This window comes from Aotus nancymaae, unplaced genomic scaffold (genome assembly GCF_030222135.1).
Source record: "Aotus nancymaae isolate 86718 unplaced genomic scaffold, 86718_ANA_hifiasm-v0.15.2.pri h1tg000007l, whole genome shotgun sequence".
Taxonomy (NCBI): domain Eukaryota; kingdom Metazoa; phylum Chordata; class Mammalia; order Primates; family Aotidae; genus Aotus; species Aotus nancymaae.
In genome coordinates, this window is record NW_026988418.1 from 27,961,818 (window position 1) to 27,978,408 (window position 16,591).

Genomic DNA, 16,591 nt, shown 5'->3' on the forward strand with positions numbered 1-16,591 from the left:
GTCCGGGTGGCGGCGCCCGGCCCCGCCTGCGGACCCGCGAGAGGCGGGCGGAGGCGCGCCTGTGCGCCGGGGCCGGGGGCCCGCGGGGGAGGTTCCCGCGAGGTGGTTCTTGGGCTCCTCCTCGGCGCCTCAGGTTTCCTCTCTCCGCCAGCCGGCTGCTGGCTGCGGCGCCGCCTCTCCCTTTTCCCTCCTCCCGCCGCCCCTCTTCCCCGCGGCTAGGCCCACTCTGCGGCCTCTGCCCGCCTCGCCCCCGCCCGGGCCGCCTCCTGCTTTCTCTCTCCGCTTCCCCTCGAGCCTCCGAGGAGTCCGCAGCCCCGGGACGCCCGGGAAGATGGCGGCGGCGGCGGGAGACGGTGGCGGCGAGGGGGGCGCGGGCCTGGGCGGCGCGGCGGGGCCGGGGCCGGGGCCGGGACTGCGTGGGCCGGGCCCCTCAGCCGAGGCGCACGAGGGCGCCCTGGACCTCGCGCCCGCCGCGCTGCACCCTGAGGAGGTGGCCGCGCGGCTGCAGCGGATGCGACGGGAGCTGAGCAACCGCAGGAAAATCCTGGTGAAAAACCTGCCCCAGGACAGCAACTGCCAGGTACGGGGTCGGCGCTGGGGGGCGACGCGTCCCGGGGGGCGGCTGGGCGGCGCTCCGTGTCCAGGCTGGGATCCGGCGCCTTAGAGCGGTCTTGGCTAGGGGGTCGGCGCCGAGTGCTGAGAGCGGCGCCTCGCTTTGACCGAGCTCTTGGGGTTTCTAGCCTGCAGACGCCCTGCCAGGGAGCGGGCAGAGTGGGAAACTGAGGCTCTGAGAGGCGAAGCGGCTTCTCCTAAGGTCACGGGGATCTGGGGCGGCTGCCTCCAAGTTCGGCCCGCTCTTTTCTTCCCTTACGGCCCTTAGGGGAGTAGGAGGTGAAGGAGAGTGGAGGTGAGTTGTGGAGCACACATTTGGGGGTGCTGAGGCTAAGGGAGCACCGTGACAGGGGCGAGGGGTCCCGCATAGAGTCCCCGGGTCTCGGGGGTGCCATAGGGGGCAGGGGCACGGGAGAGCTGGGAGTGAGTTTTGCTGTTGCAGAAGCTCTTGACCAAGTTTCTATGAAACAACTCTTCAGTTTGCTAAGGCCCCAGAATAGAGTATTGCTGCGCTCCTTGGAGCCTTGTAGCCGCCTCCTGCTCCGCCAAGTACAGTACTGGAGGATTTGTTCCTCAGTGACTTGGATGAGGTTTGAAGATAGCTACTCTGTGTCTTTAATCCAGATTAACTCTTGCCTTTAAGATTAGAAACTCTGCATCTATTTAACTTTTTTCCCCCCGATTTCAAAAGCTACATCCTCATTGTAGGAAAGCTAGAAAAAGAGAGAAGAACAAAAGGGAAAAACAGAAATCACCCATATTTCTGATACCTAAAGATAACCATTGTTATCCTGGGATGTTGTCCTTTTCTCTTTTCCTAGGCATATATATTTTTGTTTTATTAAAAACATGAAATCATCTCTTTGACTCTTCAGGATTTGTTAGGTGTCTAGATGTTCACACCTGTTTCACATATAACCTGAATTTATATGCTGCTCTGAGTGTGGTGGAGTATCCTGGTAGTTGCGTATTTCGGCTGACCCGTGTAGTTCCTCCTGTAACCAGCTGTATGAAATTGCAAGAGGGCTGGCTATTGACCATTGCATGGCAGTTCTTCCATGTGACTTATAAAATAATGAGACCAATGCCCCATTACTATGTAATTAGAGCTTACATAGTCATTCGCAATAAATATGAACATACTTATAACCCATATGTATGAGGGGCTATTTTGTTTAAAAATGCAATGTAAAAAAAAATTCTCTGTCAGCATTGAGTATCTCATCTGTCTTTCAACTCTTTCCATTCCACCATGATCCACTTCCCATCTGTCAGGTAATGTTTTGTGATACTACCTGTTAAGGACGCCTGCAATGGACTGATTTCTTGGAAGCAGCCTCCCCTGCCCATACAAATAGAGGACTGCAAGGGAGCTCAAGGAGGAGGAGGCTTGGAAGAAGCAGATGGCATTTAAAAAAAAAAAACAAATTTAAAAAATAGCAGCTCTTTGTATAGACAGTCTAGGAGAAGAAAAATGGAGAAGTGTCTCAATTTCTTTGTAGAATGTCAGCTGTTTTTGTTATCACAATTCTTTGCATTAATTCTAAAAATATTTAGACCCAAAATTCAAGATGTTCTGTCTATTCTAGCTTTGCTATTGGTATCTTTCTCACTTCCCTTCTTAATAGACATGAAAAATATATCAAAGGGTCTAATAAAAGGAACAGTTTTAATTAGTGATAGACGCTTTCTGAGAATTACACCGGGATTTGTATTTTTGAGATTTCATCTACTTTTTCTTAAACTGTAATATTTTCATGAATATGTTCTGCATGATTTTTTTTATTTTGTGTTTTAACAATTTCCCTTCATTATAATGTCTGCTTTTTCTTAGTGATTATATTTTACTGTCAACTTACTAATGAAAGTTTATTTTGTGTCTTTTTGACAGTAAGGCCTACATGAAATCACTGGGGCTAAAACTACATATTTACCCTTATGAAATGGTTAATATGATTTTTGTTCAATTATTAAGTAAGCAGATATTTTTGAAATACTAAGTTCTTGTTCTTTTCCAGAAAAGTCTGTGTTTATTCACTTCTTTCTTTCCTTTTTTTTTTTTTTCCTGAGATGGAGTCTTGCTTGGTTGCCCAGGTGGAGTGCATGTCGGCTCAGGGCAACCTCTGCCTACCAGGTTCAAGTGATTCTCCCTGCCTCCTGAGTAGCTGGGATTATAGGCACCTGCCACCACACCTGGCTAATTTTTGTATTTTGTAGTAGAGATGGCATTTTGCTGTGTTGGCCAGGCTGGTCTTGAACTTCTGACCTTAGGTGATCCCCTCTTCCTCGGCCTCCCAAAGTGCTGGGATTACAGGTGTGAGCCACTGCGCCTGGCCTCATTTCTTTATTTTAGAATGTCACTTTAAGGATCAAAGGCATAGAACTCTAGTTCTCAAACTGTGTATTTGTGTCTCTAGAAAATACTGATTGATACTAGTAGGAACCTGTAATTTTTTCTTAACATTTGAAATACATGGGTGTTTTCCTTATTAAATGTAGTTTTCATAAATCTCAAATTTTATTTTTGGTACAGCAGATTTATAATAGCATCCCACAACTTTACAGTTTCTATAATTAAAAGGCATACTGAAAGTATTATTTTTAACTGGAAGCTTTTAGAGGTATGTTTATCAAATACCTTATAGAAGTATTGGCTCTAGAAAAAATGAATACCTTTATATTAAGTTCTCAAAAGCTTTCTTACTGAATAATTACTGTGCATTCAGTCAAGCCCTGTCTGGTCTGCCTAAGCTTTCTTGAATCTTCCTGGCCATCTTTGTTTTCACAGCCTCAGCTCTGGTTCAAGTCATTTTCATCTCTTGTTCACTGTTACAACTTTTCGGTTTGTCACCTACCTTAATTACAGTCCTGTTTCTTACATTTTGCATACTACTTCCCTTGAGGAATACTCTGGAAGCACAAATCTGATCATGTCACTCTCCTGCTCATAAAAAAACAGCCTTTGGCTGCACATTTCTCTTAAACTTTTCCTCAGATTGTCCTTAACAGTAAAGAACAGTGAATTTGAATTAAATTGCTGCAAGACTGAAATTGCTTTAAAGTTTTGTGGTCTGTCTGAATTTTTTTTTTCAGATAAAATATTATAGGTTTATTTAAAACTTAATTCTCACCTCGAGTATGCAAAATACAAACTCTACAAAATGTTCATTTTACTTTGTAGTTTACAAATATACAAAATAGACGTTTGCTTAAATTTATATTACATATTTATTAAGGCAAGGAACTATAGAAAAAACATTTTTTCTGCTTAAGGCATACTTGGGAATAAACCATTGTACAAATTATTGCACATCTGAAACCACAGTGCATAACAGACTGCATAAAAATGCTAAAGAAGTAAACCAGGTGCATTACCTGACTTAAGTCATAAATGTAGATCGGAAGACAAATATAGATTTTCCTTGTCAAAGTATGCAGCAGTTTGAAAACTTTGGCTTCCTTGTTTGGTACCTTTAGAACCAAGACTCACCAAGCACCATCATTTAGGCTATTTAAACATGTTTTCTGTACCTGAATTTCTTCCTCTTCTTCTAACATCATAATAATGGCTTTTAGAAGGTAAAGAGAATACAAGGCGATCTTGGAAATTTTTATATTAATTTTATGTTCTATTAGTAACATTGGATTTAACATAAAAATAGCTATTTAACTCCCAGTTTTTTTTTTTTTTTTTTTTTTTTTTCCATAAACTTGACAGTTATGGAAAATGTACCATATTTAACCTTTGGTTCTTCATAGATTACTCAGATCTCAGTTTGAAAAGCCTGAAATGATAGGACAGCAGTCTAAGATTCTTAGGCTTTTTGTGACTTGGCCCCTGCCTACATTTCCAATCTCATTTCTTTTTAGTTTTTATTTATTTTTTTGAGACGGACTTGCTCTGTCACCTAGGCTGGAGTGCAGTGGCACGATCACAGCTCACTACACCCTTGATCTCTCAGGCTGAAGCAATTCTCCCACCTCAGCCTCTCAAGTAGCTGGGACTACAGGCATGTTCCACCATGCCTGGCTAATTTTTAAAAAAATTTTTTGTAGAGATATGGTCTCGCTATGTTGTCTAGGCGGGTCTTGAACTCCTGGACTCCAGCAGTCCTCCTGCCTTGACCTCCCAAAGTGCTGGGACCAGAGGTGTGAGCCACTGCACCCAGCCATCAGTCTCATTTCTGATTAGTCCTACATTGGATTCTATTCCACCTTAATCAAATGACCTAGATCCCCAAGTACCTCTTGCCACTGTGATTTGAATATTTATATTTATGTCTTTGTTAGTATTTTGGAATGTATTTATAGTGAGTAATTTATAGTGAATAATATTTATTATTATAATTATTTTTAATGAATAATTTACAGTGAATAGTAATATTGTGAATACTGGTTCTTATTCATAGCCATTGTATGTGTATGTGTCTGGTGTTTTGCAACTGAATTTAGAATTTTGATTTGTTACAGTAATGTTTTCATATTTTTTCTAATATATGTGTTATCATATTTCTATAAATTGTATTATGGTTAACCTGGTTCTGTTTCAAGATCATTGTCATTGGTGTTTCAAAATGGAGAAAACAGGGGCATTTGCTGCTTATATTATTTGTGTTCACTCAGGTTTTTTTTTTTTTATGTGTCTTATGTGTGTGCATGTGTTTTGTTTTCGTCATATTGTTTACCCTAAAATCTGGAAGAGATTCTATTGTGTAATTAGAAGAAAATGTGAAATGCTTAGGGCCAACATTCAGAATTAGTAACTGAAGAAACAAAACATTCTATTGTCTCACTTTGGATATTATAAACTTTCATTTCAAAGTACTCTAATATGGTAGTTAATTGAGAAGCTTGATGGTTAATTCACAGAGACTCATTTGAAACCATAATATTACCAAGTAAGCACTTTTTAGAATCATAAACCAGCAAATGTAAGAAACTAGTTAATTTTTTTTATAATTAAAACTTGTTTCTTCCCTTTCTTTTCTTTCTTTTTTTTGAAACTGAGTCTCATTGTCTCGCAGGTTGGAGTGCAGTAGTGCAGTCATAGCACTGCAGTCTTAACTCCTGGGCTCAAGTGATCCTCCCATCTCAGCCATCTGAGAAGTTGGGACTGTAGGCATGCACCACTGTGTCCAGCTAATGTTTCTTAATTTTTTGTAGAGACAGGGTCTTCTTATGTTGCTCAAGCTGGTCATAATCTTATTTTTAAAAGCTGTGTATTCCTGTTTGTCTTTTACATCAATATAAAAACTATAGAATTTTTCAATGTATTTTATGTCCTTTAACTGTGGGACTTAAAAAATGTACTTTGTTTTCTTTAACAATATATTCAGTAATTATTGCCTCTTTTTAAAATAGGGCTATTATTCTCTACTTATTTCCTGACAATATTGGAGTGTTCTATCTTTTTGAAATTATCTTTTCTTTAAAATCAAAATGCCATTGCTTAGCTCCAAAAGTTACTTTCCTTAGTTTATACTATGCAAAGTTATCTATTTTATTTTTTCTAATGTAATTAAGCAGAATTGAATTACGGCTTCTACTTCTTTTTCATGTGTTTTGTTGTCCTATTCTCAATGTAACAAGGACACTGAAAGCTGCTAGGGAAATGTACTTCTAGATTTCTGGGACACGACTGCCTCCTTAAGTTTCTAGTTTTGGCAGAAATTCTTGAAAAGTGTTTCAGAAACGCTGTTCTGTTATGAAAACACATTTAAGAGGAGGAATACTTGTGGTTAGCATCACAATGCTGTGTTAACTAACAGCCAGTCCAAAGAAGTCTCAGGTAATCTATAGCCCATTTCCCAGTTAATGACTGGGTTATGCTTAGAAATTCTTTTTTGGACTTATGACATGTTTTCACAAAGAAAGAATATGGTAGATGGTATTTAGTTTTCAGGTTAGCATTTTAGCCTCTATTTAAGTTATGATTGTGTATGAAGTGTAAGATTACACTAAGTAGCATGACAACATCTAACAAAACTTTAGCTTTGTGCAGGAGCAGAAATTCTCCCAGCTTCAAGTCATCAGTAGCTACTCCTGCATCTTATGACAAAAGCTCAGGAAGAAGGTTGCTCCTTGAATTATCAAGAGTCAGAATAGGGAAGCATTAAATGAAGTCAACTCTGATCAAAGGCTATTACTGCAAAAGGGATTTCTATTACTAACTACCTGTGTTTCTTCTTTTGATTCTTCTATTCGCACTTATTCTTTCCTTGTGGACAAAAAGTTTTTGTTTTTTGTTTTTAGATACGAGGTGTTGCTATGTTGCCCAGGCTGGAGTTTGGTGGCTATTCACATATTCACAGGCACAATCATAACACACTGCACTGTGGCCTCAAGTTCCTGGCCTCAGATCCTGTGCTAGCATACCCAGCCTTGATTTAAAAAAAAATTTTACTTTAATTTTTAAATTTATTTTTGGTTTTTAATTTAATTAATAAAAAAAAAAAAGCTTTATGGGGCCTGGCATGGTATCTCGCCTAGAATCCAGCACTTTGGGAGGCTGGGACGGGTGGATCACTTGAGACTAGCCTGACCAATATGGAGAAACTCGTGTCTACTAAAAACACAAAATTAGTGGGGCGTGGTGGCACATGCCTGTAATCCCAGCTACTCGGGAGACTGAGGCAGAAGAATGGCTTGAACCCGGGAGGTGGAGGTTGCTTTGAGCCGAGATTGCACCGCTACACTCAAGCCTGGGGAAGAAAAACGAGGCTCCGTCTCAAAAAAAAAAAAAAGAAAAGTTTTATGCTTCGCTTTCCTTGCTTAGCTAAAACAGACAAACTAAAGAATATTAGAATGTAAATGAAATAAAATTATTTATAAATTTTAAAATCCTAAAATTGCTTATCATGTATCATGGCTGTTTGTGTTTTGTTTGCCTAATGGCACAGTTGCCTTATTCTAAGGAGGTAGTATGAACTGAGAGGGGTATTAAGTCAGAAGTCGGAAGATCCTATCACCTAGAACATTTGGCTATACAGTACTGTATATTTTGGCTGATAATTATGTGCAGGATAGCCCTTGATTGTTGTGTTGAATAGCTTCCATTTGCTCTTCCAGATCTATTCTCCATCCTTCTCACCCACTCCTTATCCAAAGAGGCTAATCTGTACCGTCGATTGCACCAACAAGGCTCTCTTATCCTCTGTTTTATGGTTGTATTTGGCCAGAGCTACTAGTAGGAGATCAGAGGATTGAGGAGAGCAAGAGTGGAGCATTTATTCACCCAGCATTTATTCACAGGTGACTGTGGGTTGGCTGCTTCCTCTTAAATTTCTATTCAGTGGCTCCCTCCATACAACCAAGCTCTCCTGGTTATCATACTATCCCTCTTGTCTCCTTGGGCCCAGGAGTAGTACAGGACTGTTGCTAGCCTAGGATTTATTCAAATCTTCATAGGTAGTCTGTTTTAAAAATCCTCCCCAGTTAGTTTCCGAGTGTGCCATCTGTTACTTGCTGGAACCCTGATTCTGTTGCCTACTCAGTAGCCTTTCTTCCCCTTGCCTGTCCTAATCGAACCCAGATTTCCCCTTGAAGACCTACCCCTTTTTTAGCAACTGTATGATTTGGGTGGATTTCATCTTTATCCCTATCTGTAGGGGTGACACAAACCAAAGAATACAGTTCTTCCCTTTTTCAAGAGGAATTGGTTAAAAGATGGGCAGTAACCTAGACCAAAGCCCCTTAGTCCATAGCCCTTGGTTGTTGTGTTGAATAGCTTCCATTTGCTCTTCCAGATCTATTCTCCACCCTTCTCACCCACTCCTTATCATGTCCTTAAGGAATATGGTAGTCCCTTAGTCATAGTGATTATTTCAGCCTGTCATAGCAAAGAAACCTAGGACTTGTGTTTGGTTGTTAAAGTAAGCTAATCTCCTTTTTCTCCACTGGATATTAATGCAGACACATGGCTCTGGCTGCAGCTGACAGACATCAAGGGAGCAGATGTGCAAAGGAGGACTGCCCTCGGGGGGAGAAATGTAGAGAAGCTGAGCTGGAGCCCTGATCGAACTATATCTGAAGCTTAACTACCTCTGGACTTCATACATATGCAAGCCATTAAATCCCTTTCATTGTTTCACTTATTTCAAGTTGGGTGTTATGTTACCACCAACCAATACTATCCCAACTTACAGAATTTGAATGAAAAACATAAAGTCTTATTTTTGGAAGGGATAGTAGAAGGCATTTCATCTAACCTTATTGTTGCTCAACACATGAATCTAATTTGCAGAGTCCTCAACACGTGGATTCTAGCATATTTTTAACTTTTTTTTTTTTTTTTTTTTTTTTTGGAGATTCTGTCACCCAGGCTGGAGTGCAGTGGCACAATCATGCCTCACTGCAGCCTTTACCTTCCTGGCTCCAGCAGTCCTTCCACCTCAGTCTCCTGAGTAGCTGGGACCACAGATGCATGTCACCATGCTGGCTAACTTTTTTGCTTTTTTTTTTTTTTTTTTTGTAGAGAGGGGATTTTTACCGTGTTGCTCAGGTTGGTCTCAAACTCCTGGGGTCAATCAATCTGCCCTGCTTGGCCTCCTAAACTGTTGGGATTGTAGGTGTAAGCCACCATGGCTGGAATTTTTTTTTTTTTTTTTTTAAATAAAGCTAGAAACCATCAGTCTCAGCAAACTGACACAAGAACAGGAAACCAAACACCACATGTTCTCACTCATAAGTGGGTGTTGAACAATGAGAACACGTGGACACAGGGAGGGGAACATCACACACCAGGGCCTGTTGGGGTGTGGGGGAGGCTGGGAGAGTGATAGCACGGGGTGGGGGGATAGGGGAGGAGTAGCATTAGGAGAAATACCTAATGCAGATGACGGGGTGATGGATGTAGCAAATCATCATAACGTGTATACCTATGTAACCCGCACGATCTGCACATGTACCCCAGAACTTAAAGTATAAATATATATATGTATATTGTTTCAAGGAAATCCCCACAATTAAGGTATCCTACTCCATCTTCAGACAGCTTTCTTTGTTATAAAAGTCTTATTTATATTGAATATATAAGATTTATTCACTTGAAGCCTTTTTAAAAATTTTTTATTTTTTATTGTACTTTAGATTCTGGGGTACATGTGCAGATCATGCAGGATTGTTGCATAGGTACATACATGGCAATGTGGTTTGTTGCCTCCATCCCCTTATCACCTATATCTGGCATTTCTCCCCATGTTATCCCTCCCCAACCTCTCACCCCCTGCTGTCCCTCCCCTAGTTGCCCCCAATAGACCCCAGTGTGTGATGCTCCCCTCTCTGTGTCCATGTGTTCTCACTATTCAACAATCACCTATGAGTGAGAACATGTAGTGTTTGATTTTCTGTTCTTGTGTCAGTTTGCTGAGAATGATGGTTTCCAGATTCATCCATGTCCCTACAAAGGACATGAACTCGTCATTTTTTATGGCTGCATAGTATTCCAGGGTGTATATGTGCGACATTTTCCCTGTCCTGTCTATCATCAGTGGGCATTTGGGTTGGTTCCAAGTCTTTGCTATTGTAAACAGTGCCACAATGAACATACGTGTGCATGCGTCTTTATAATAGAACAATTTATAATCCTTTGGATATATACCCAGTACTGGGATTGCTGGGTCAAATGGAATTTCTATTTCTAGGTCCTTGAGGAATTGCCACACTGTCTTCCACAATGGTTGAACTAATTTACACTCCCAACAGTGTAAAAGTGTTCCTATTTCTCCACATCCTCTCCAGCATCTGTTGTCTCCAGATTTTTTAATGATTGCCATTCTAACTGGCGTGAGATGGTATCTCAATGTGGTTTGGATTTGCATTTCTCTAATGACCAGTGATGATGAGCATTTTTTTCATATGTTTGTTGGCCTCATGTATGTCTTCTTTTGAAAAGTGTCTGTTCATGTCTTTCGCCCACTTTTGAATGGGTTTGTTTTTTTCTTGTAAATCTGTTTTAGTTCTTTGTAGATTCTGGGTATTAGCCCTTTGTCAGATGGGTAGATTGCAAAATTTTTTTCCCTTTCTGTTCACTTGAAGTCTTGATCCAACATCTACCCTCTGGAAATATATAGAAATTACAGTATTTCCCATTTTAACTTATAACTTAAATTCCTTCAAATGACTAGTGTTTAGGACATGATTCTAAGTTTCCTCACCATCTCATTTATTTTTCTCTGAATATACATCATTATCACTTTGTCATTGTATCTTTTAAAATATGATACCCAAAATTGAGTATGGTAGTCTAGTTGAGATCTCCCTAAAATCCCCAGCCAGAACAAATTTTCCTTTCCTCTGGATGTCTATAATAATAATAACCTTTGCTTTTTTGGGTGCCTACCATTGCCAGGCACCATACTTGGAGTTGTTTTAATATTATATTTAATCCTCATCTTAAGGCTGTAAAATTGGAATTTCTTATTCCCAATTTATTGATAGAGAAACGAAGATGCAAAATAAATGTCAAACAGTTTGCTCAAGATCATTCAGCTAATTGGTGGTAGAGTGGAGAACTAATTCTCTTTCATTCCAAAGCTCACGTTCTTATCTCCCATTGTATTATAATTCCTCTTTACAGAGCTATATTGTTAGTGTTTCAAAGGGCAAAGATCATGTAGTGTTAACCTTTGTATCATCAATGTGTAACCTAGTGTAAAAAGAAGGGGACTACTTCCCTACCTTGTTCTAAAATGCTGTACTTCTGTTGATATGTCTGACCCATGGCACACTCTCAGTATTGATGTGTTAAATAACATTTGCAATGTAAGACTGTTAGCTTTTTTGGCAGGGAACTCTCTCCATTTACTTGTGATTATTCAGTCAGTCAACTGTTTATGGCTTAAGAGTCTGTTGAAAACTATAAACCCTCTCTCCAAAAAGTGCTAATATTCATCAGCACACAAAATTTTCATATTATTTCAAGGGTGTGTGGGTCTCTTGTAACTTATTCCTGATTTCGTTAGGGGATTGTAGGCCGTAGGTTGAAAAGTGCTGTTGTAGGCCAACAAAATTTTGTCATGTCTTTGGGACCTTACTTGAGTAGTGACCATTTGGGCAGATTAAAAGCTGTTGCTTTAGGAGAGTTTTCATCAGAAACTTCTGTAGGCCACATTTATGCATGAGGGGTTTGGGTAGTGATTATCTGGGCAAGAATATAAATCAAACACAATAATTTTCTTTTTAAACAAATCAACCATGCTAATTCATGTTTGATGCAAAAGCTGTTGCTCTCTGGTCACTCAGCAGCCCACAACTGACATTTTAGATTCTGTGTCTGGCCCAGAGTGGATGCTCAACAAAGTAAAAATTTTAAAAGGTTTCCAAGAAGTTACAATGTAATATTTCCTCCTTAACATTTATTAAAAGTCAAACACTGATACAAAGAATTTTTCTCTTTAAAGCACATCAAGAACATTATCCATTCTGTTTTCACAATAAATGTTTCTTGCTAAGAAAAAAAAAATTCTCTTTTGTTAGATTTTAGGGATGCAATTCATTGTGAGCCCCTAAACTTGTTTTCTGGGTATTTGGTGCTTAATGTTGTGTTTATTTACTACTGTTATCTTTAGATTTGTAAACTTATTTCCCACTTCCCTATGTTAAGACATTTTCTTTGTGTGTTTGAGGCTTACTGTTAAACTTTTATTTCCATGTGAATGCCAAAAATAGCATTAGATTCATTGAAATTTGTTTGAATCTTTATTTGTACATGCTTTTCATTGTCTCTCTTCCTGCCACTCTCTCATGCGCCTACCGTACCCCACCCTATCTCCTCTACCCTTGGACAATTGGTTTTTATATCTTTCCTCAACCTACTGCAGTGATTATCTGCTGTTAGTTCCGGCTTGCCTTTATTTCCTGAACTTTGGATATTCTATTACCCTACCAGTTTAACTACTTGATTTCAATTCCGAAGTAGTCTTCATTTCTCTGATTTTATGCTTCATAGTTTTTTTGTAGTCAGAACTAGAGTAGAAAATTATGGCAATAAATAAGAAGATGTGAATCTGGGAAGTTTTACATTTTGAAATAATCTCAGACTTACAGAAAATTCTAAGTATAGCACAAAGAACGTTTTCCCCCTGAACTGTTTGAGAGTGCTAACCCAATGCCCAACCACCCTGAATACTTTATTGTGTATTTCCTACAAACTAGGACATCTTCCAAAATAACTGCAATGCTACCCTCCAAGTCACACTATTGCCTCCCAATCCTCAGATGTATTTAAGTTTTGCCAGTTGTCCCGTCAATGTCCTTTACAGCGAAAGGATTCAGTTCAGATCATATATTGCATTTAGTTTTTGTAGAATGTCTTTCAGTTTGGGTTTCTATGATGTTTCCTCATGATTAGAGTCAAGTTGTATGTCTTTAGCAGGAACATCACAAGGTGGTATGTGTTTTACATTTGTCCTATTGTGATAAAGTTCACTTTGATCACTTGGATTCCCTTTGATTAAAGTGGTGTCTGCCAGGCATCTCCATGTAAAGTTTTCCACTTGTAATCAATAAGGATTTTGAGAGGAGATGCTTTGAGACTGTTTAAATATTTTGTCCCCCTTCAAGCATTCAATTTATTCATTTATTTATAATAATATAGGCTCATGGTTTCCCATTTTGTTCAATGCGTTATGCTCCATTCCTACTACCGTTACTTATTTTGATGCTTTGCTTTAGCTTTGGACAGTGGGAGCTTCAGGTTTGCCCCTGTGTCTTCTTATTAAATAAGCTTTTTATTTTGGAGTGATTTTAGATTTACAGAAAAAGTTGCAAAGATAGCACATAGAGTTCCCACGTATCCCTTACCCAGTTTCCTCTGAAATTGCATCTTTCACAACCAAGGTACATTAGTCAAAACTTAGAAATTAACACTGGTACATTATTTTAACTTAATTACAGACTCTTTTGGATTTCATTAGTTTTTTCACTTATGTTCCATGATTCAGTCCAAGATACAACATTACATTTAGTTATCCTATCTCCTTAGTCTCCATTCTGTGACAGTTTCTCAGTCTTTTCTTGTTTTCTATGACCCTGACAGTTTTGATTGGGTATCTTTTAGAATGTCTCTTAATTTGGGTTTGTAGGAGGTCTTTCTCAAGATAAGATTGGGTTTATGGGTTTTGGGGAAGAATACCATAGACATTAGCATGGCTTATCACTGGTGATGTTAACCTTGATCATTTGTTTAAGGGGATGTCTGCTAAGTCACTCCTCTCTAAAAATACTATTTTTTCCATTCATTATTCTTTGGAAACAAGACAGTAATTCCAGCATACACTTAAGGGAAGGGTCCTATGTCCTTTTGACATGTCCCCAGCATTCACTGAGTATATCCTTTGTTTTTGACACAAGACATTGCAGCTTATTTTGTAGTTTCTGTACTCCAGCCCTAGAATCAGCCATTTCATGAAGGTGCCTATTTTAGACTGAGTGTTTGTGTCCCTCTCCAAATTGATATGTTGAAGCCTTAACCCCCAGTATTACTATATTTGGAGATGGGGCCACTAAGGAAGTAATTAAAATGAAATGAAGTCATGAGGGTGGGGTCCTGAACTGATAAGATTAGTGTCCTCATAAGAAGAGACACCAGAGAACTTGCTGTCTCCACTCATATACCAAGGAAAGGCCATGTGAGGATATAATGAGAATGTGGCTGCCTGCAAGCCAGCCAGCCAGAAACTGAATCAGCTGGAACCTTGACTTGGACTTTCTGGCTTCCAGAAATGTGAGGAAATAAATTTCTGTTGTTTAAGCCACGCAGTCTGTGGTGGTATATTAGGGTAGCCAGAGCTGACTATTACAGTGCTTAGTTTCTTTTAGGGGGAAAATACTACCTAGAAACCAAGATCTGGAAACTAGCTATACTCATATACTCATTGCCATTGGGGTGTCAGTGCTCTCAGGTCCTCTTAGTAGACAAAGAGAATATATAAATGTGTATGTGTGTGTATATGTACACACACATACACTTATATCTCTATCTATTGAAAGTAATGTGTTTATACTAATACATTAAATTCCAGTCATTCTAGTTTTCTCCCATTCTTTATTTGTACCTCTTTTATCTGACAGTGAAAATTTGGTGTTCATTATCCTTAATTTATTTACTTATTTGATCAACCCCCTTTATACAGGCATCTCCCATCATCACTGTAGATGCTTGCCCCATTCCCCCCACAGATACTCACGTCACCCAATTCAGCCTCCATCTTCCTGCTCTGGGCTTCTGTAATAGCTGGAAGGCACCATCATGTTGCCTGGGTTCTGACACTCTGCTGGCTTCCTTCATGTACAATGCCGTCCTCACCCTGCTTGAGCTTTGAAACCTGATACTAAGTTAAGATATTTTGTGTGAAGTACATATAAGTATACAAGTAAATGCTATCTATTATTTGTGGCAATTGTGATAACCAGAATTCTAAAAATGGTCTCCCATATTGTCTGCCCTAATCCGTGGGACTATGACTGTGATAAGGTATCAACACTGTGATTATGTTACATGGCAAAAATGGACTTTTTTGCAGGTGTAATTAAGGTTACCAGTCAGTTGACTTAGGGTTGCTCAAAAGAGAGATTGTTTAGGTGAGCCCAATCTAATCACGTGTGCCCTTTAAAAGCAGAGCATTTTCTTGGGCTGGAAGCCCTAGGAGAAGTCCAAGGATTGAAGCACAAGAAAGATGTGATTTGCTGTTTGTTGCTGGGTCTGAAGATGGAGTGGGCAGGGGCAAGGATGTTAAAGCAATCTCTAGGAGCTGAGAGGGTCTTCAGCTGAAAACCAGCAAGAAAATAGTGACTTCAGTTCCACAAAGAACTAAATTCTGCTAACTACCTTAGTGAGTGGAAATGGGTTCTTGCCTCCAGATAAGAGCCTAGCTTGCCTGACACCTTGATTTGGCCTTTGGAGACCCTAAACAGAGAACCCAATGGGGCCTGCCTGGACTTATGATCTACAGAACTATGAGATAATAAATAGGTATTGTTTTAAACAATTTAATTTGGGGTCATTTGTTGCACAATAATACATAAGTAATACAGTATTGTATACAGGAGATATTTGAAAGAAAAATATTTTGAATATTGGAGAAGAGATTGTGATTTTATGTATGGTTATTCTTTGGGATGGATGACTATCTAAATCTATCTCTTGGAGATTAAAGCCTTTTTCTTGGGATGTCTGCAAGCAAAAACTGCTCAAGGAGAACCTTTTATACCTAGGTATATAATGTTAGCTAATTTGAGGTATGTATTTTCTTCTGAAGAAGTGAGTTATGAATAAGGTTAGTGTAAAGTAAGTATATTTTCAGGTTTTTTAAATACTCTAAACATACATTGGTGTATGTTAATATTGTAAAATCTCAGAAAAAAAGATGCTGCGTTAGAGTTGTTAACAGGCAGTCAAAACAAAATGTCATACATTTAACAAACATCCAAGGTCTGCTTTCTGCTAGATATTGTGCTGGATGTTGGAGATCTGTTTATGCACAAGGCAGTTATGTGATATTTGCCTGCAATCTTATGAAAATTACAGGTATGTAAGCAGTTAAAATATGGATGATAGCTGCTGTAAGGGTTGTGATGTGGAAAGTGAAATAGGCTTTGAAAATACAGATATCTAATTCAGACTTGAGAGATTCAATGGCTGGAGTCACATGGCCACAGCTACTTGCTGGGAAGGCTGAAATATAGAGTTTTTATTGGGTAGCCATGTATTCAGCTATATGTTCTCTCACATTAGAGAGGGAGAAGAGTCTGTGCCTTTCTTTGCAAACCATTTTCCCTAGGGAGACAACCCCAGATCAACTTCAGAGTCCAGAATCTCTGTGTGGTGTACGTTCCAGGAGCCTTTAGTTTAAGACAGAGAAAGTCAACTGAGACCTGAGGAGAGAGATGGTAGCTAAAGGAAGGAAGGGGAAGAAAGGGATGTAGAACATCCGTGGCCTTAGTAATAAGATGTACCAAGACCTAAAGAAAAGGAAAAGCA

General features: G+C 39.5%; 1 protein-coding gene across 5 annotated transcripts in view; it reads left to right on the forward strand.

Annotated features, from left to right (window-relative positions):
- The first annotated feature begins 331 nt into the window (after window positions 1–331).
- Window positions 332–16,591, forward strand: part of RAVER2 (ribonucleoprotein, PTB binding 2) — a 117,286-nt gene continuing 101,026 nt past the window's right edge. For 3 of the 5 annotated variants that reach the window (XR_010341204.1, XM_064372440.1, XM_021667687.2), the window contains exon 1: window positions 332–580. Coding sequence is in view for 3 of the 5 variants with exons in the window: in XM_064372440.1 (XP_064228510.1) it covers window positions 332–580 (249 nt within the window). In the remaining 2 variants the exon portion in view is untranslated. The remainder of the gene's footprint in view (window positions 581–16,591) is intronic. The other 2 variants (XM_064372441.1, XM_064372442.1) reach the window with 2 other exon arrangements.